Source organism: Lynx canadensis, chromosome A3, assembly GCF_007474595.2.
Source record: "Lynx canadensis isolate LIC74 chromosome A3, mLynCan4.pri.v2, whole genome shotgun sequence".
NCBI lineage: Eukaryota > Metazoa > Chordata > Mammalia > Carnivora > Felidae > Lynx > Lynx canadensis.
Genome location: NC_044305.1, coordinates 42414670 through 42436105, shown reverse-complemented (window position 1 = coordinate 42436105; position 21436 = coordinate 42414670). Strand labels below are relative to the sequence as shown.

Below are 21436 nucleotides of genomic sequence, written 5' to 3'. Positions count from 1 at the left end.
CCTAAACAAAAGTATTCCGTAAGACAGTGACACGTTATTAGGCAAAATTGACGGGGTGGTAAATTACATTCTATTATTTCTTTGTTATGAATAATAGAAAGAGTACTTAATAGTCACCTTTCCTATTCAGAGTGGTAAAAAAAAATCTTGTTCTGAATTCATTTGAGGTTTTAACTTCAAGAAAGAAATATGCTTTTGTTGTTCTTTCTAAAAGATGAATGGAAGGGCCCACTCCATTGCACACTTTTGAAATATTTATAATTTAAAAGCTTAAGAGAGAATGTTGGAAACCATTAGCTAGAGCCCGGAATGTACTAGGAATTTGGATCAGTGTATGTTATATTCAACATCACAGCCACTGAAGACTTTATCTCTTCCCCGTGAAGTCTTTTTACTGTGTGGACTATATGTTCAGTTCATATTCTTATTTTCAAAGGCAGGGTATCACTTTGGAAAGAAATGTTATTTTTATATTACATTCAGTCCACCATCAAAAATGGACTGGGGGTCTGTTCTGTGCCATGCATGGTTCTGGGCACTGGGGAGACAGCAGAGAAAAATCAGACGTGGTTCTGCTCTCACAGACATGACATTTTGGCATGGGGAGGAAGGACACGCACAAGCAAGCAGATAACTAAGAGAAAATTAGTCTGACAATACTAGGAAAGGAACCAACAGGACGACATGTAAGAGTGGCCATGGGTCTACTTCGGATTGAATGGTCAAGCAAAGACCCCATGAATGCGGTGACATGTGATCTGAATGACAAGGTGGGCCAGTCATGTACAGAGCTGAGGAAAGAGCATTTAAGTGCAAAGGCCCTGGGGCAGGAATGGACTTAGCCTGTTCAAGGAGGCGAACTAAAGGGGACTACAGAGGGCCAATGGAGGAGGGGAGGTCAAGGAGGGAGGCAGGAACCAAGAAAACACTATTTCCTGGCAGCCTCGCCTCAACCTCAAGCTGGGCTCGCCATGTGGAATGTGGGATTGCTTACAATGGACACTTTGGGGTGTAGTTGGGCTAGTTGCCCCCAGCCCCCAGAACCCTACTTGCTCTTTTCTTGCCTCCTTATCTCCACTTGCCCTGCTTAGTTTGTTTTCCCCAAGGAGCTGAAGAATGGGTTCATCTCCTAGCTTTCCCTCTCCCTGAGGTCTCTGAAAACAAGCACTTTATAATTTTCTAAAAACCATTTCTTGTCAGTAAACACGGGGGCTCAGAGCAGGCCTTCCTGTAGCTCGGTGACAAGAGCACCCCGGAGCTTGGACAAGTCCTGGAGTACCTAAAGTGCCAGTGCTGCAGGTGGCTGGTCCTAACTGTTTCACCAGAGTCCCAGCCTCAGGTCCGGGACTGAGAGTCTCCTGAAGCTGCCTCCTCCACAAAGAAGCTGAATCCCAGCTGCCCACCCCTCCCATCCGCCAAGCGCTGAGTCGGTGACCCGTAACTGCTGTTGTGGAAGCCACCATGGGTGTTGATCCCCCAGTTTCCCTGACCCTCACTGTTCTGGTTCATGCCTACATCCCCACGCTTCTCATGCCGAGCACATATGACTCTGCCTTGGGGGATCCTGTGGTATAGGATTGTGCTCGGTCCACACACCCGGCAGGTTGGGAGCACTGGGGTGTTGATGCTCCTGGGGGCCACGCTTGATCAGGATGGATAGGACCTGGTGCATAAATACCCCAGCTCCTTCTCCCCTCCATTGGGATAACTCTGAGGTGTTCTACACTCCTCCTGGGGGGTCTGAGCCCCAGCTGCCCGCAAAGAAGCCCATTCACCCACATGTCCTGAATCAGTTTCCCTCCACCCCTGCCTTACTTTCTTGTCCCCTGTATATAGATGCTCCTCTCCAGTAAACGACTTGACCTCAACTCCTTGTTTCAGACTCCGCTTGTGGCAGGACCCAACCTAAGATGGCTGGTTGGCACATGCCCAGCAACAACCCCCACTCCTCAGGTGGCAGCCCCAACTTTGTGGGTTTTTTTTTAAAAGATGTATTATTATTATTATTTTTTGGAATGTTTATTTATTTTTGAGAGAAAGAGAGAGAGAGAGAGAGATAGAGCATGAGCGGGGGAGGGGCAGAGAGAGAGGGAGACACAGAATATGAAGCAGTCTCCAGGCTCCGAGCTGTCAGCACAGAGCCCGACGTGGGGCTCGAACTCACGAGCCGTGAGATCATGACCTGAGCCGAAGTCGGACGCTCAACCGACTGAGCCACCCAGGTGCCCCACTTTGTGGGTTTTTTTTTTTTAAAGGTTTATTTATTTTTGAGGGGAGGGGCAGAGAGAGAGGGAGGCACAGAATCCAAAGCAGGCTTCAGGCTCTGAGCTGTCAGCACAGAGCCCAACATGGGGCTTGAACTCACGAACCCCAAGACCATGACCTGAGCTGAATTCAGATGCTTAAGCAACTGAGCCACCCAGGCGCCCCTCAACCCTGTTGCTTTAGCATGAAAGCATGCTAACATGCAATATAAAAGTGAACAGGCATGACTGTTTTCTTTCTTTCTTTCTTTTTTTTTTAACTTAAAAAAAATTCTTTCAGAGAGGGATAGAGTGTGTGAGCAGGGGAGAGAGGCAGAGGGAGAGGGAGAATCTTAAGTAGGCTCCAGGGTCAGCTCCCACAACTGTGAGATCATGACCTGAGCTGAAATCAAGCCAAATGCTCAACCAACTGAGCCACCCAGGTACCCCATGACCGTTTACAGTAAAAGCTTACTTATAAAAACAGTCAGAAGTCTGTATTGGGTCCCTGGGCTGTAGTTTGCTGATCCGTGATCTAGGGAGTGCTCCAACAGGGTCTAATACAAAATTAATTTACATATCAGAAGACATTTATTTTTCTTTCTTTCTTTCTTTCTTTCTTTCTTTCTTTCTTTCTTTCTTTCAGAGAGAGAGAGACAGAGAGCATGAGGAAGGGGCAGAGAGAGAGGGAGGGAGAGAGAGAATCTCACACAGGCTCCACACTGTTAGTGCAGAGCTTGAAGCAGGGCTCAAGTTCTCCTGAAGTGGGGCTTGAACTCACGAACTGTGAGATCATGACCTGAGCTGAAGTCAGGTGCCTAACCAACTGAGCCACCCAGACGCCCCAGAAGGCATTTCTAACCTGGCATCTCTACTTGTTTCTTCCTTCCCCTTTCATGTTGGAAAGTTCCATTTAGGTCTTCCCTTGACTTAAAGCTTCTATTATAAGAAAATATCTTCAAGCAGCCATTACAGTCTAGCTTTCCTACAATTTTTTGTATCATAGGTTTGTCCTTGGGATGTTGCTGGTGAACAAAGTCACCTCAAACCTCATAGGACATTTGGCACATTCATGATAGAGGACATCCTTCAGATACCTTGATTGGTACAAATGCTTGCCTTCAATTTCTCATGCTTGGATAAAAGCGAATAAATGCCACAAAAAACCCACACTGACTTATGTTTCATTCAGACAAATAGGGTTCTTAGTTGAGATGTATATTCTATCATGAGATACCTCCCTGGTCAATAACTCTGCTGTGTTGGTATCCTTACTAGTCATACCTGCCCCTTCACTTGCATTCTTGTATCCTTCCTATCAGGAGTCTATTGGGCAGCTTATCTGTCACCTGTGGTCAGTCAGTGGCTCCAGAGAAAAAGATAAGTTGCAGCCTCTGCCTTCTGTCCAGCCTAGAGTAGCCCATGGGGTGTCCTCTTGGGTGCAGATGGACATCTTTGAAGGCACTGTGAGGTGGGTCACCCACACTGGGATGGGGGGGGGGTAGGTTGGCCTGAAGCCTCCGTCCATGGTGGAAATCAGTGTCAGTTAACATCAAACCAAAGGAATTCCCAGACTCAGTTGGCCGTCGTGCATTGAAAACTCTGTGGGCTGAGATTTCCAATCGCCCCTGCCCCAACCCAAACCATGCAGGAATTTTGCAATATGAAGTCTTCGTCTCTTTGGGCCGAGTGCATTTCTCACCATCAGTTCATTCCATCCCCAGGTTCAAAGCAGTGAGACACTTCTAACAGAAAAATGAAGCCGGGAGGCTGACTTGGAGAATTTGCCTTAGGTTAAATTTCCATTCCTGGTCCCTTATAAATCCAAAAGCAAATTCAGCGGGAGTGTTTTGAACCCAAGGAAAGGGTCTCTTGGCAACTAAATACATAAGAGACTATCGGAAGAATTCAAGAACTACTTGATTAATTTGCAATGCAAAGAAGTGACCTTTCTCCCTAGAGCTCCAGGTGCTGGTATCCCCTATACTGGTTATCCCCTCTCCTGTGTCAGTGTCCTTGGGAAGCCAAATAAGGCACAGGAGGCTGTGGGTGGCCATGGAATCTGACCATTGGCAGGTGGATGGTGTTGACTGGGGATGGCTTTTTGTGCAGTGGGCTCTGTCCTCAACAGACTTGAGCTCTTCAGAGACTAGAATTCTCCTTTATACCAGCCTGTGTGTTTCCCTATGCTTAACACCTCTAGATCCTGTCTGCCAACTTTTGCTCTCCTGACTGTCCATTTCCCTAAGCACCCACGTGCTGAGTGCTGGCCCTTCCCCCAACTTTGCATTCACCCCTTCTTTGGAGACAGAGAACCACCCAGCTGGCTACAACCAAATCATTTTCCTTGGTGCTGATGTTACTTCAAACTCTCAAGAGTTTTTGGAACCCCTTATTCTCTCTTACAACCATGGTCTTTAATCTTGGCATTTTGATTTTTAGAAATTTCTATCAAATTAAACTCTTTGCATCCAAGAACTTACTCTGGCTATGAGAGCACCAGTTCCCCTAATTAAGCATTTCTCTCTCTAAATCTAAAATGCTTCAGGGCGTCTGGGTGGTTCAGTCAGTTAAGCATCTGACTTTGGCTCAGGTCATGATATCATAGTTTGTGGGTTCGAGCTCCAGGTCGGGCTATGTGTTGACAGACAGCTCAGAGCTGGAAGCCTGCTTTAGATTCTGTGTCTCCCTTTCTCGTCCCCTTCCCCACTCACACTCTGTCTCTCTTTCTCTCTCAAAAATAAACATTAAAAAAATTAAAATGCTTGGCTATGATTCCCAAAGGTTTTATAGTGTGTGGTTTTCACTGCGATGAAAGGCATTGATCACCTGAAAGCTACTCTTACTAATTTATAAGTGATACTAACAATGACAGTACAGTAATAACACAATAAGAATGATCAGTTTTAACTTAATCTTTTGGAAATCAATTTTTGGACTTAAGTATTGAAAAGCAGTGTCTCGGTTTGTCACAACCTCAGACTTTGGACCTTACTCCTTTCAATGGCTGTTTTTGGCCTCTCTAAAGATTTTACTCATTGGGTTTGAGAAGCATTCTATCATAGGAGAAAATTAAATGTTGTTTTTACAATGAACCATGATAAATAAAATACATTAATGTTTTATTAATAACTATTAAGATTGCTAGAATAGCGTGTGGTTACATGGGTTACAGCTACTTTGTAATGCTGTTCATGGCTATCCATGAAGAGAGGTTTGCCATGTAAATCAGTATTTACTATATTTTAAGAGAATGTCAAGCTTTATCTGTGGTAGAGGTCATTGACCAGTACTGGCCAATGCATAGTAGCTCAAATGGTATACAGTAAAACCTTGGATTGTGAGTAACTTGTTCTGTGAGTGTTCTGCAAGACGGGCAAACATTTCTAATAAATTTTAACTTGAGACACGAGCGATGTCTTGCAATATGAGTAGTACGTGATGCCGAATGTCACATGGTCACCACTGAGCCAATGGTTCTTGAAATTCACTTTGATATACAAGTGCTTTGGATTACAAGCATATTTCTGGAACAAATGATGCTCACAAACCAAGGTTTTACTGTATATGTAAATCTCCTTCAGGCTGAACATAAAAGAGTGGATGAGTGTCCTCCATGGGTTTTCTTCTGTATAGTGATTTAGCAGTCTTGTGTTCTGATCACAACCCATAAGATTGAAGATCAAAGCAGGCTGAATCCCTGAGTCTCTGGCCTTGGGGAGTCACCTGAACCCTCAGAAGAATTAGTGTGAATGATATACTTTTGCTGTGTTAAGCCACTGACATTTTGGGGCTGTTTGTTATTACAGCATAACTCAGTCTAGCTTGATGAATACATTCTAGAGTAGTCTTTCTAAAAGATTTTTGGCCACAACCCACAATTAGAAATATTTTACCTTGTGAGCCAACACACACACACACACACACACTCAAGGCAGATATTTTAAGAAATACTTACTGATATGCATGATGTATTCCGTTCTATTCCAGTTCCTATTCTATTCTATTTTATTCTATTCCAAAATGTTGGTTTTGACTCCCTAAAATTTTTTTACAACCTAATGGGATGTAACCTGGGTTTGAAAATGCTGCTGTAGATTGTAGTTTGTATATGATTTATTTTCTAATTATGAATCTCTCAGGCAAATTTATGAAGGCAGGCTTTTTATTTAGCTCTCTCTTTGGCAACTTTTTATCATCTGCTCCTAGAACAGATGAAAGTGTTTTTATAGAATATATATCACATCCCACATAATTTCTGGAAGGTAATGCTTTATTGTTAAGTCTCCTAATTTACAACATGTCTTTTTAAATTTACTTAAAAAATCCTGTCATGGGGAGTAACAGTGTTAACTTGAGTAATCATTATTCACTTATTTTCATTTTTTAAAATAAATGATTATAAATAACTGTCTCTTGCATTAGGATCAGGGATATCATAAAAACCTCACTAGCTGGACATATTTGTGTGTTAATACTGGTGCAAAAAATGAAATAGAGACCAAATATTTGTATATAGCACTATATATATTTTTATATACTGTATACTCATATCAAAACTTGCCATTTCTATTAAGAAGCTGATAAGTTACTCTCTAATTTCATAAATTATACCACAGCTGTGAAAATATGGACAACTATTTTATATTTTTGCTGCTATATAAGACATTTAATGTTTATACAGAGAGCTGCAAAAATCACAGAGGTGATGTAATGGGAATCAATGAACATTTTCACCTGAATTTCCACCGGCCTTTTTCTTCAGCCAGAATCATCTTGATAGTCTCTGAATATTCTTTTAGAGATGAATATGGTGTCTGTTTCTTCAATAAATACACATACACACATTTTAGGTATATGTGTGTATATACATTTATACAAGTGTATATATATATATATACACATACATACACACATGTATATAGTCTACATATGTATATATATTTCTGTGTGCACTTGTACACATATGCACACATAATGTCCTTTGGTTTATTTTCAGACTGTTAATATGAAATGGATTTTTGATGGTTTCCATTAATTTTTTCTTTAAATCTAAAGTGGTTTAAAAAGACCTTCGTGACAGGTAATAAATTTCTTTTAAAAATCATAAATATTATTACATTTTAAAGCATCGTATAGAGAAGGTCAGACGGTGTTAGAGAAGACAGAAATTCATGCCAATATGGGGGGGGGGAGGAAGAAAATGGGTTTTCCAGAGTTTTCTCTTAAAGTTGCCACCTTCAGGGAACGGAACCTAGTGCCCTGTGTTGCTGGCTTTAAAGGAAAGGCGCTCCGAGCTTCGCTACATGCTCCCATGGGAAGGAGTGGTTGACCTGTTCTTGGGAATCAAATCAAACAAATAACTCATTTCTTGGGAATGGGTGGGCCTTGGGACTGGGGATGAGGGGCAATCCTTGGGTAGAAAAACAAAGGGATGACGGGTCAGAGAGTATTCCTATTTGGTAATGAAATGGTGCTGTGTCTTTGGGGGGCAGGGAGAGACACCTGTCTCCTTTGGGTTGCGTGTTGAATATCTTCATGGATCGCGTAGCTGTCAACATGGTGACTGTGTGCTTTCCCTATGGAGGCCTTCTCTGGCTTCCTTTGGGGCCTCACGTGGCTGAGAGATGAGTCAGCATTCCTCCTCCCACCCCCCCCCCCACTTTGGCAGAAGAGGCTTCACACAAATGGAGGTCCACATCTTCAAACATGCCCCTTTTCACCCTTCACACGCCTCTTCTAGAACACAGGCCATTTCCCCAACACAGCAAAGAAATCACAACCATATGTTCTGGAAATCAATGCCCGAGTATATGTGTGCCAAAAATACTCATCCCATGTCTCACTTACATCAGAGTAAGAAGCCCCAAAGTGTTTTGGGAAAAGGAACGTTCCTGTGTTCTAAGCTACTAAGCTATTCTTTACTAGACATGTTGCCAGACCCGCCTTGCCTTTTTTTTTTTCTTTTGGATAGCTATGTGAGGAACCCCAGAAAATTGGGGCTGGGATGAATTCTATACAAACTGAGTAATTTGGGCTTCTCTAGCAGATTTTACCATAACTCAGAGCAGCAGCTGGTGAAAAGGACAGCCAAGCTACGCAGGTTTTACATGTATCACGCTGGCTGAGTAGGACAACACCTGTTGGTGTTGGTGGTTAAGATTTCCAATGCTCATGCTTTTTGACTCTTTCTTTCCCCAGCCAGTAATCAGGGCTGTCACGGATGGCGCCTTTCGCATCATAACCACCATCTACGTCACTGAAAAATCTTGCTAAGCTCGAAACGTTTTCCCCCAAAGGATCGACGGCATCTGTTGTGCTTTAGCGATTCAGAGCTCACCTTCTGTTATAATCTTTTTCTTTTTATGTAACAAGTCCTCAGTTGAGACCATGAATAAGCGTTCTTGGAGTCACTGTGCGTGGCGTTTTCAAAGCAGTCTCTTCTCAGATATGAAAAAAATGGAGGAGAAAGCTGTCCCAGTTTTGTTTGCTGGCTACCACCTATTTGAATGACACAAACAAAGAGCTTAGAGTCACAAATAGGACATAGGTGTTGGTGGGAACACTGTATTTGGGGCCGGGAATGAAAAAGATTGCTGCCATTGTAACGAAAAGAATCACTGACAGTGAGCGAAGCTTCAGATCGGGAGGCTGGGATCGCTTGTGTGAGGGTGACAGTAACTTCGAGGCTCCTGACAGAGTGTGGAAGGAGGACAGAGAAGGCAGAGATGGGGGAGGGGGGGAGGCGGTGGCGGCCCGGGCGCGGTGCTAGTTCTCGCGCAGGATGCTCTTCAGACTTCTCTCCACGGCTTCATCCAGCTCCTCCTCCAGCTCCTCCTTCTTGGACATGGCCAGCTTGGACTGGTAATCCCTCACAACCTGGTCAATGTAAGGGGCGCTCTGCGTGCCATGCAGCATCAGTGTCCACTCCTTCAGCACCCCCTTCTGGGGGGTGCTCCCGACAAACCCCAGCTCCAGGGTCCAGGTTCCTCGGGCGTCTTCCCCCCACGTGTGGGTGGTCATGAAAGGCCACTTGTCAAAGCCCACCTTGGAGTCGTCATCCCGCGGACGCCGGCTCAGCAAGATGGACTTGGTGCCCATTGGGGAGGTCATGTTGATGTTCAGGTCTCCTCTCCTGCTTGCATTGACCGTGATGACAGCTTGGACGTGCTCAAGGTAGCGGACGAAGTTCTCTTTCCCCTCACATGCGTCGGTCGTGAGGGTCAGCACCAACTTGCCAGTGGAGGGTATTTTCCTGAGGGCAAAGTGAGGAGATATGGTAAGGGCGGGCACACTAGACTTGGGGTTTTGAAGGCAGGTGCAGGTACCAGGCAGGTTCAGCCTTGGGGCTGATCAGACAGACCAGCGGTGTGACCCCGAACACCTTACCTATGACCTCTGAACCTTCTGTGCGGAAGGGGTGTAGTGGATGCTGTTCACTTCCTTCTCACTTCTAAGTCACCTCTGAGTTCACCTGTGGCTGCCCTGACTGCTTCCCACCTCAGGTATCAGCATCTCCCGCCTTCTTTCCTGGAGCTTCCCCCCACATCATGGGAGCTTCCTCAGCCAAGGTGCAGGGCAGTCCCAAAGTGTCAGGGATTTAACCCCTCAGGGACAACTCTCTACCAGTGGTTGGGATTAGAAAGCCATAGATAAATAGATCCTGGCTTCCCTGTTCCTCAGCAGGACAACTCAATGTCCCCAGTGGGACTGAGCCTGTTGCCCACAGTGACAACTCGCTCATCAGTGCACTTCTGACTGGCTCATCCATCTCCGTTCCTCGCTTGTGCTTCCTGGGGTCATCTCTCAAAACATTGTCAGCACCCAGGTCTCACTTCCGGGTCTGTTTTGGGACAGCCCAGGCTGAGACAGGAGCTCACAATGCCTTTCTTTTAAATATCGGGGCGCCTGGGTGGCGCAGTCGGTTAAGCGTCCGACTTCAGCCAGGTCACGATCTCGCGGTCCGTGAGTTCGAGCCCCGCGTCAGGCTCTGGGCTGATGGCTCGGAGCCTGGAGCCTGTTTCCGACTCTGTGTCTCCCTTTCTCTCTGCCCCTCCCCCGTTCATGCTCTGTCTCTCTCTGTCCCAAAAATAAATAAAAAACGTTGAAAAAAAAAATAAAGTGCTAAATATTTTGGTAAATAGAAGTTATTGCTCATATGATTATTACTATCATCGAGAAAGCTGAAATGGGGTTAATTAAACCTAGTGAAAGATTCCTCAGTTGACTTCCCATGCAACCAATCTTCTTCCCGGATATGGCCTCCTTTGAAGGCAAGATGCTCAAAGGTTCTTGAGTCAGAAACATAATAAACTACATTTGAGGACGGCATGGTGTGATGGAAAGATTCCAGACTTCAGGAACAAACCTCTCTGGGTTAGAATTCTCTTCTATGCTTACTGGTCAGGAGAGCTTGGGCAAATTATTTAAATACTTTGAAGTCTCACTGTCCTTATAGTTGAGTTTTATGAAATTAAATAAGACCATGTATGAAAACACAGAGCACAGTGCCTGGATCATAGGGTTTTCCCTATGTGAATATTCTCCCTTGACAAGATTTTTATTTTGAAGCATAAAATGGCGGGCATTTTAAAGCATTCATCTTGTAGAGCCCATCTACAAAAAGATGATCACACACCCAGCTCAGAGGCAAGCCTTGATTCTGCATGACCCTTGGAACCAAAGCCACAAACCTGGGAGGGCTTGCCGAAGCTTACCCTGTAGCTCATTGATAAAGTCAGTACTCTCCTGAGGAACTTTCAAAATATATGCTTTAATAGCTTCATGGAATGCTGCTGTATGCACTCTGCATAGATGTTGATGCTGAATGATGCATGAAATATCCATTGGCCATGGAGATCCAGTGATGGTGGTGGAGGTGGTGTACCAAACTCTGGGAAAATCATCCAGTTTGGTGGAGAGCAAGCCTTAGGTCAGCTTTGGAGGTCAAAGTATGGAAGGCCACTACCTAGATCTCTTAAAAAAGATGTATTTACTCACAATAGGGTCAGAAACGTAGCGGGTAAGCTAATACACGACCAACAATCATTTGGGCTCCTGCCTATAGGTAGAGAGCTATGTGGGTAGAATGAAGGTCCAGTCATAGGCGAAGCATCTGTACTATCTGAGCTCATCGTCCTTACCTGTACAATGGAGATATTACTTCTTATACCGAAGAATTGCTGTGCAGATAAAATACATACATACACTCATGTATCGTACAATTACAAATGCCTAGACCAGAACTGGCCATTAGAACTTTCTACAATGATGAAAATGTTCTGTATCTGTAGTGTCCAATATAGTAGCCACCGGCCACATGTGGCTATCGAGCACCTGACGAGTGTGAGTGAGGAACTGAGTTTTTGATGAAATTTAATTTTAATGGTTAATTTAAATTTATTTGATTTCATTAAATAGCCACCTGTGGCTAGTTGCTCCCATACTGGGGAGCACAGATCTAAATTATTTGCATATGTTCATTTGGAACCTGATGCCACCACCACCATCACCACAAAAATCTCTCGGGCTTCTGTTGTAAGCACATTCTATTTTTGTCAAACTGTGGATCCTGTTTGGCAGGTCTCCCAGCCGCCTTGCCGGAGGCTCCTGGAATGTCCAGACCTCAGATATGAGTGCAATGCCACATTCCACTTCTGAGTTTCTATACAGACAAAGAGGCAGGTCCCAAATGGAGGCTTTCTTTCTAGACTTGAGCCTCAGGGGCTCTGGGACTCCCCAAGAGTTCACTAAGTGACAGTCCCTTTACAAGCCAATTCGTGGAAACCCTGGCAGAAAAGTGACATTGCTGCTCCCGGGGGGACACTGGAAATATTTCTTTGACTGGCTAAGGGTCAGAGATGGCATGGCCACCGAAGCTGGGCATCAGATCCCCCCCGCCCACATGCAACGGGGTTTCTGTAAAAGAACAACAAGCTCCTTCATACAGGAAGGAAGGTATTCCAGGGCCGAGATGAGCTCTTAGGATAGAAAGGGAGAAATCCATTTTGGACCAAACCTGAAACAACCTTCAAGCACACCATGGCTAAGGGGGCTTCAGTAGACGCCATGACTTAGCCAGATTCCTTCCACAGCTGCTTTGAGCTTGGACAAATGACTCTTGGCTACCCCCTTCCCTGCAGGAGGGGAAACTAGAAGACAGGCTCCCTGTTGCTCTGCCTAAGGGATGAGAGAGTGTATCCGTGAGAAGGGCTGGAGGAGGCTAAAAAATGATGGGCATTTTGCTCTCACCTTGGAAAGCAGAAGACAGATTGGAGTGGGCACAACCACACCGCTTGTATTAGGATTCACAAATTGTCCCAGCAGCCTTGGGGCTGGGGTGTGCGTGGGGGATGGAGTCCACTCCAAGTACCCCTGGGGAGTCTGCTTGCGAAACTCTGCCATTCCTGCCCTGCCATGTGAACTGCCCACTGAATGCATGGCGATCAGGCCCCTGAGAGAGGGAACATTCCAGTGGATTCTTCTTGGAATGCTACGTCACTTTGAAATGAAATGAAAAGCCCTGTGTGAATTAAAAGTAGCAAGCTTGGAAGAGAAAGAACGCCATTTCCCCCCTCAGAGGTAAGCTTCTCGGCGGGTATCATGGCGTCCGCAGAGCAGAGGACCAGGATTTCCAGGGGTTTCTTACCACCGTTTTTTTTTTTTTTTTGCCCACTTGTATTTTCTGCAATGTATTTCTCCATGTATTGCTTTTATGAGAGGAAAAGGAATACAATCCATCCTTATTTTGAAGGAAAAGCAAATCCTTATTTGCTCAGGAAAAGTTAATTTATAGGTCGAAATAGGAGATGGTTGTTTGTGGAACAAGAGGAGACTCTGCTGAGATCCTTAAACAGTCCTACAGGCCACATTCTGGAACTCATTCGCTGCAGAAAATGAGGCACCCATCGAGAGGTTTGAGCTACTCTCTGAACTTTGAGGGAGTATGTACAGAAGCCTCGTGTTTGAGTCCTATAGAAGGTCAACTCAGGGGCCTGAGGATGGCTTGTAACTTCCTTGCGTGTTGTTGCAAATAGTGAGTGGCCCACTGCCTCGCCTCTCGAAATAAGCACTGCTTCCCAGAAGGAACCTGTGGCCTGCTACCTGTGTTCTGAATCCTCAACCGTGTAAAAATAATTAGTTGTGCTACAGTTGTTTTATTAGGGTAATGATACTATTAATAACAGCCGTCCTTTCTTGGGTGTCTAAGATGTCCGCTCCGTGGCAGGCACAGAAAAACACTCAACAGGTGGGCATTCCTCACACAGGAAGACACTGCAGCTCGGCAGTGACAGGTCCCACCACTGGTTCATGGCCAGGTACATGCTTCTCTCTCCCTCCCCCGTGCTGCTTCTGGCATTCACGTCAGGTTTTAACATCTACTTCCAAATTCACTTAAAATTCCAAGTTTGCCACAGCCTTGAAGGAGCCGAGCAGACAGATCTCTTGGGTGGGTGCAGGGAAGGGCGGGGACAGCCTGTGCTTCAGCCCTCAGAGGACTCGCGGCTACCGCTGGCCGGCGAGCGGGCCTGGGTTTGCTCTGCTCACTGCACGCGGCTCGCCTGGTGCAGACACTCAGGCCAGTTGTATTTTTCCTTCTAATTTTAGTTGCACACCCTCCCCACTGACTTTGCTGATAAAGTCTCTTTAGAAAATTGCTTTTCAAATTGACTGCTTCCCTGGGAAGATTAATGCTGAGGAAACCCACAGACCTGATAGTTGGCCCTCGGCCCACTCAGGGGCTGTTTCTGTGAGCCCCACACGTCAGAGCAAGTAGCTATAGATGCCTCTGTCCCAGCCCCTCAGGAGAGTGATTCATGGTGACCAAGGCCTTTTCTGTCAGTAGCACAGAGGCCTGGGTGCTGCCCTAAGGACCAACCTGTACCACCCTCTGAGTTTCGCAAAAAGTACATCTGGGGCACCGGGGTGGCTCAGTTGGTTGAGCGTCCGTCTTCAGCTCGTGTCATGATCTCACGGTTCATGGGTTCGAGCCCCGCATCGGGTTTCGGGCTGACAGCTCGGCGCCTGGAGCCTGCCTCGGATTCTGTGCCTCCCTGTCTCTCTCCCGCTCACACTCTGTTTCTCTCCGTCTCTCGAAAAATGAACAAATGTTAAAAAATAAAAACAACAACAACAACAACAAAAAAGCACATCTGCCCTAGATCTCACCCACGGGCACCTGAGAACAAAGTCAGGTGTGGGGTGGATGGCAGTGCAAAAGGTGCCAGGGGACGCAGAGTCCTTCCAACAAGGCTGGGGCCTCCTTCCCCAATTCCTCTGGCTGGAGAGCGGGTCCTCCCGCCAGCATTTAGCCAGTACTGCTGGCCGAACATTCATTCATTCAAACAATATTTGCCACATGACTGCTGGGCACCGGGCACCCTTCCAGGCACTGAGGCCACACCAGCAAACAAGACAGACTAGGTTCCTGTCCCGAGGAGGGCCCCGCTGAGTCAGTGCTGAAATGGCTTTCCAGTGTCCTTTCATTTAACACCAGGCTGCCGATATGGGGTAAAGTTCCGAGCTGGTTGGGAGCTGCTGGGCCCGTCACATCTCTGGGCCCCAGATCCTCTAACTGGAACATGATAGACTTACCGCCTCTGGCTCCAAATTCAACATTTATGTGGATCACGACAGAATGCTATGCATACTGAGAAACTGAGATAAACTGTCCTTCATCACAGCCTGCGTTCTCTGCCTCGCTCTCCTCCCTCCCCCCACCGGCCTCACAAACGCACAGAGCTGGGGGATCACGAGGGATCCATCCTTGTCCGGAGAGCGCTCAGAAAACAAGGCCTGCTATCAACGTATACCCGGACTAAGGTGACCATTCCTCTGCAACCCGGCCACCTTTCTGTTAATTGTGGGCGGAGCTAACTGTGGATAATGCCTTCACGGCATGGCCGTGGGGACGTCTCGACCCCTACCTGCTGCTGCCTGAGGCTGTAAAGGAGCAAACACCATAAGCCTCCTCCCTCTGGGAAGTCCCTTTCTGCAAACCTTTCCCTCTGTGCAACAAGGGAAGGAGGTTCCAGGCCCAGGGCTTTGACCGACGTTGGAGTTGCTGGTTCTGTGAACCAGAACGATTTACTTTCTCTTCCTGAGCCTCCTGCCCTCTCACCTGTAGATGAGACTACCCCTGCAGCCTCCTGTGATGAAATGAGGTGGTGGGAGAAAAGCCGCAGCCTCTGCGAGCAGCTCTTCTGGGCCGGCCTCTCCCAGGACCGCCTCAGGCAGCCGTCTGGGCTGCTGGAGTGTCCGCAAGCCATGTGTGGGGGGAGCAAGCGGTGGACCCGAGCTCAGGGAACCTGGGAGAGGCACAGGCTGTGAGACTGGGTCGGCTTTCCTTCAGGCTGGACTTCTGGACACCCCTTCGTGGGGTTGTTATCCGACGTACACTTCGGGTTCTGTGTGCGTTCTTTAGCAGCCTTACTGTGATGGCATGACGACCAGATGGGGGTCGGGGCTGAGCTGTCCAAGATGGAGGCCGCCTGCCACATGAGGCCACTGAGACTGAAATGAACTGAAATTGGGCCCGATGGAAACTTTGGTTCCCAGGCACACGAGCCACGTTTCCAGCGCTCCCTAGCCACGAGCTATTGTACTGGACGCTCAGATACAGAACAGCTTCACCACGGTACCAGCCTTCTGGGCCTTCCGAGTCTCACAAAGACTGTTCCGAACTCGAACAAGGGCAGCACAGCGGTCAATGCCCGTTGAATGTTTCCTTTGGATTTACCCTTCCCTTCCCCATTTGGACAGTGGTTCCCAGTCTGGTCTCCATTCTGTCACCGTTTGTAGTCTCTGGCAGAGACAAGGACTCCAGGAGGGCAGTTACGGAGTTTGGGGAGGGGGCCCACCCTCTAGGTGGGTGTTTCAGAGTCCCCGCCCCAAGGAAGGTTTTTACTAGAGGAAGCCCCCCAGGCCCTTCTGCTATCTGCTGGGCCTCACCTCCTCCAGCAGGGGGTCGCTGAGATACACGGAGAGGCTCCTCAAGCGATGGAGTTCTGGCATCGGAGTGCCTGGGTTCAAATCCCAGTTTGGGGCTCAAGAGCTAGGTGTTCTTTGGTGTGCCCTTAACCTTTCTGAGCCTCTTCTCACATGTAATGGCACTCCCCAACTGCCAGCAGGGCGGTCTGATGTATTACCTAATGTAGGGCCTGAGCGCACAGTAGGAGCTCCCTAAGGCCAATGTCATATAATGAGACAAGCCGAGGGGTTACATTCAGATGGGCTTTGTTTCAAGTCTCGGTTAGACCTCTGTGACCTTGAGCACACTTCTTGTGCTTTCTGCATCCGCCTCCCCGCCTCTTCCTCCCTCCCCGCCTCGTGAAGAGGTAACAGTGATGGCACATACCTCCTGGACTTAACCAGGATTAAGTACAAATAGTGTAGGTCAAAGGTCTCTCCCCAGCCACCTAGGAGGTGCTTCTCTCTGAGGCACAACATGGGACCACTTTGCTGTCCATCCTGCAAAATACTCATACCCTGGGTGTGTGAGGTAGGGCACACCCTCAACAGGGTGGCTAGATAGCTTAGGTGGGTGTGAAAGCACACGGCACACAGTAAGTGCCCAATGAAAGTTAATTCCTTACTTACAGCCTCCATGACCTTGACCGACTCGACCAATTTGTCTGGGCCACGGTGAAGCTTGTCTTATCGGGCAGAGGGGCACAAGGATGACAGAAATGATTCAGGTGCATGGCAGTCTTGGGAAAACTGATAGGAAGGCTGCAGGAGCAGCTGTTTTTACTAGCATGTCAAGTGGGGCTTATGCAGCTCTGTTTAAAAAAGTTATTAGTGGGGCACCTGGGTGGCTCAGTCCGTTAAGCATCCGACTTCGGCTCAGGTCATGATCTCACGGTTCGTGGGTTCGAGCCACATGTCAGGCTCCATGCTGACAGCTCAGAGCCCTGAACCCGCTTTGGATTCCCTCTCTCTCTGCCCCTCCCCTGTTTGCACCCTGTCTCTCTCTCTCAAAAATAAATAAACATTAAAAAAAAAGCTATTAGAGAAAGGACTTGGGCTGATGCTTTACTTTTCCACCTAGTGCTGGCGGGAGCTCTGCTTAGGAGATCATGGACTGGTCATGGACAATACAATGTCCACTTAGTGCCATTTTCTGGGGGTCCAGGGAATGAACAGTGAGGACGGTGGCTCAACCAACAGTGGTTGGGATGTTGGGAGGACAGTGTAGGTCACAACTTTGAATTCATATAGGAATCAGACAATATGGCATCTAAAATTCTACATTATGATCTTTCCTTTTCCCACAGTGTGAACTAGGAGTGTCCAAAGTCCACAGATGAGAGGGAATGGGAAAGCTACATTACTGAGTGCTACTATGTGCCAGCATTATGTCTGTTGTCTTATTAAGGTCTCCTAGCAGCCTGGTGAGGAAAGAGAGAAGGAAGTTTTGCTTTGGGAAATAAGGAGGGAATTCAGGGGGTATAAGACTTTAGATGGCAGAACCCCCTACATATTAATTTGCACTAACTTGTAAGGACAATGTAGCTTCTCCACATGCTGGAGTGGTATCAGCACTTCCTCAGAGTCTGCCATCAAAGAGCCCAGAGATCTTCATATCCCATTACAATTACTGACAGTATCTTCGAGTAGCATTTTGTTTATCATTGCTGCTCTAAAATGATTGTGGCCATTAGACTTGCATTAGACTCCTGCCGCTAGGAGCTTTTTACGTAATGTGTTGATGAGAGAAAGGACATACATTACTTCATCACGAATTTGTTTTTCAACAAATTTTTATACCTAGTTTTCAATATCATTGGCTTCCTTTCTTGTAGTCCTATGTATTTATCTAGTGCATCTAAAAACATCGTGCTGAGATGGGGTCCGTAGACTTCACGTCCTGGCAAAGGGGCCAAGGTACAAAGGTTGAGGATGCTAAAAGAGATGTTCAGGGAGGTCCAAAAGTATTGTCCCAGTTTGGTGAAATCAAGATTGGAGTCTAGGTCTGCGTAACTGACTACAAATCTGCAGAGGATCTAGGGACGAGGGTGGAAAAGAGAGGGAGGATGTGCTCTGAGCGTCTCACTCTGACCAAACTCAGATGATCGACAGAAATGAGGCCAGGGTGGGTGGTTAGAGGGATGGGTTCTAGCACTATTTAAATGACATAATCGCAGGTGTGTTTTCAGAATGGAACACTGCACAACAATGAGAGTGAAGGAGTCACTACTGCATATGAGCACTGGGGTGGATCTCATCAACATAATATTGAGTCAAAGAAACTGGACACATCCCTATCATGTGATTCTAGTTAGATAAAGTCCAAGAAGTGGTAAAGCTAATCTATAGGGACAGGAATGAAAATGGTTGTGTATAGGACGTGGGGATGAACCGGAAAGGGGCACAAGGAATCCTTCTAGGGCGATGGAATGTTCCATCACGTGATCGGGTGGTGGCTACCTAGATGTATACATCAAAACCCAAATAATACATTTAAGTTCTGTGCGTTTCACTGTATGTAAACAATGCCTGCATTAAAGAAAATAATGATAAGAATTGCTACTTTCATCTTACTGACAAATCAATGAGGAGAGAAATTAAATACAAGGGGTCCTTATTATCCAATCCTCTTGCTGTGATTGGAAGTTAAAAGGGACGTAGGTGCAGGTGACCAGACTGGTGGTTTCTGTGTGGGGAACTCCTCACTCAAATCCCTCCAAATGGCTATCTACCTCACTCAGAATCAAATCAAGTCCTTACGCCGCCTCACCAATAGAACGAATAAGAAAATTGTGTTATAGTCACATAACAGAACATTGTTTAGCCACGAGAATAAACCAACTACAAGTACGCTAAACATGGATGAATCATTCTGAGTTAAAGAATCCAGATATAAAGGAGAAGACAGTGTCTCATTTCATGTATATTAAGTATAAAACAGGCCAAATAATCTATGGAGTTAGAAGAATAGTGGTTACTCTTGGGGAGGCCATGATGGAAGGGGACACAAGGGACTTCTGAGATATTGGTCACGGTCATGGTCTATTTAGTGATCTGGGACCCAGTTACACTGGTTGACTTGTGCACTTAAAAATAATAGTATAAGCCAGTGAAACAATAAAGGATCACACCTAAAAGCACGGGTTCAGAGTCACCTAACTGTGTTCTACGTACATGGGGCTCCTGGGCTTGTGCAGCTCTATAGCTCTGCCTGGAAGCTGGTTGTCCCTGAATCAAATCCAGTGTATCTCAAGCAGACAGAGAGGGAATCTGAGATTGTTGCCAATGCCACAGCACCACCTCTGGGGTGTTTTCAACATGCAACTGCCACCCCCCACTTACTCAGGGTCCTGCACGGAGCCTCCTACACAGTGGAATCTCTCGGGCACAGTTTTCCAGTCTTTAGCCATTTTCACCATGGCGCCTGCATCAAGGACCCCGTAGCCAAAGAGGTGATTAAACTCCAGGCCAACCCCATTCCTCCGCCATTGATGGACCTCGTCGTGAAGCTGGTTCCGTTTGGAGGTAAGCACAGTCAGATGCTGTATGTCTCTCCAGGTCAGACCCAGGGCTGGATACCAGAGGCAGAGATATTTGAGACACGGGTAAGGGGAGGGCACAAGGCGAGGAGAGAGAGAGAGGAGAGAGAGAGAGAGGAGAATGACTACAGCACATATATCCTTTGTAGGATTTGGAACATCTATGAACCGCGAAGGGAGGATTTCCATGCACCATCTAGAGCCATTATATATCTACATTGAAACATCTTGTCTTTCTTATTAAATAAACTTACTTCAAATGCACAATTCTAACACACACTGGAATGGCTGAAATGAAAAAGGCTGACAATACTAAGTACTGGCAAAGATGTGAAGCCACTGGAGCCCACATACTTTGCACATGGGATTGTAACTTGCTGCTGATACTTTGGAAAACCATTTGGCTGTATCTTCTCATGTTGTCCCAGTGTCCAAGCTATGGCCCAGAAGTTCCATTCCTAGGTATGCATCCCCCCCAAAATGTGTGTATATATCCACCTGACGTGTACCGGAACGTTCACAGGCCCAAACGACAAAGCCCCAAATACCCAGCCACAATAAAATGAATAAGCCAACTGAGGTGTATTTATTGGATGTGAAATACTGTCCTACAATGAGAAACGAATGAACTATAGCTACGCTGAATAATACAGATGAATCTGTCAATAGAATGTCACCCTAATGAAGCCAGACACAGAAGAGAACATACTGTATACTATTTCTTTTGTTTAAAGTATCAAAACAGACCCAAGTAATCTGTGCTGTTAGAAGTCAGGTTAGTGGTTAGTCTTGGAGGGGGGGCTGGAAGGTGACACAAGGGAGCTTCTGGGTGAAGGCAGTGCTCTGCTCTTGATCTGGGCATTGGCTCCATGGATATGTTCCATTTGTGCAATGAGGCTGTCATTTCTTCAAGGGCAGAGATGGTATCTTCAGCATACTCGTGTCCCCCGGGCCCAGGTCAGCAGTCCCTTTGTACGCTGTTTGTCTGGTGATAAGCACATCTGCTTGCAGACGCTACTGTCCTTGGAAATCAGCGTCTAATATAACTCACTGCCTGTTTTTTCAAAGGACAAGTCAGACCCATCTGTGGGCCAAGAAAGCAACTTAACTGCACAGATTATCTATGTGGGCTGCACATTAAATCTTCTGGTGAGGACATTTCAAATCCCATTGCTTAGGCCACATCTCAGACCAATTAGATCAGAATTCTGGGAGTTAGACTCAGGCTTTGGAAATTGTTACCACTTCCCAGGCCAATTCTAGTAGACAGCTAGGCTGAAAACCCGTGATTTAATGAATGGGACTATCATTAAAAAATGAACAGAACAGAACAGAAAAGAGTAAGAGCGTGCATTAGCAAGTACTACGGGAAACTATTTTTCTTGGAACTGTGTATGTGTGTGTGGTGTTGCGTTGCTATGCAAAATTTATTCCTGAGAGTCATAATCAAAAAGTTGGAAAAACCCTGCACTGTGGTTCTCTTTAGAAGTCAAATAATTCAAAAGACCAGGAACAACATAACTCATTTGATTTCAATACATGCAGCGTTCATTGGTTCAAAGCCTTGAGTCAGAGCCAAAACATGCCAATGATTCATGTACTCTTGCAATGCAGACCTTCAGCTATTAAGGAGAAAGTTTCAAGGAAGGTCACTGCTTATTTGGGAAATTTATGAACATATCTTGA

General features: G+C 46.3%; 1 protein-coding gene across 1 annotated transcript in view; it reads right to left on the bottom strand.

Moving 5' to 3' along the window:
* Positions 1 to 8032: 8032 nt before the first annotated feature.
* PCSK2 (proprotein convertase subtilisin/kexin type 2) overlaps positions 8033 to 21436 on the bottom strand; it is a 270832-nt gene continuing 257428 nt past the window's right edge. Inside the window, exons 11-12 of the mRNA XM_030310130.1 lie at positions 19554 to 19781; positions 8033 to 9498 (exon numbers count right to left, since the gene is read on the bottom strand). Of these exons, the coding sequence (XP_030165990.1) occupies positions 9012 to 9498; positions 19554 to 19781 (715 nt within the window). The 3' untranslated portion in view covers positions 8033 to 9011. The remainder of the gene's footprint in view (positions 9499 to 19553; positions 19782 to 21436) is intronic.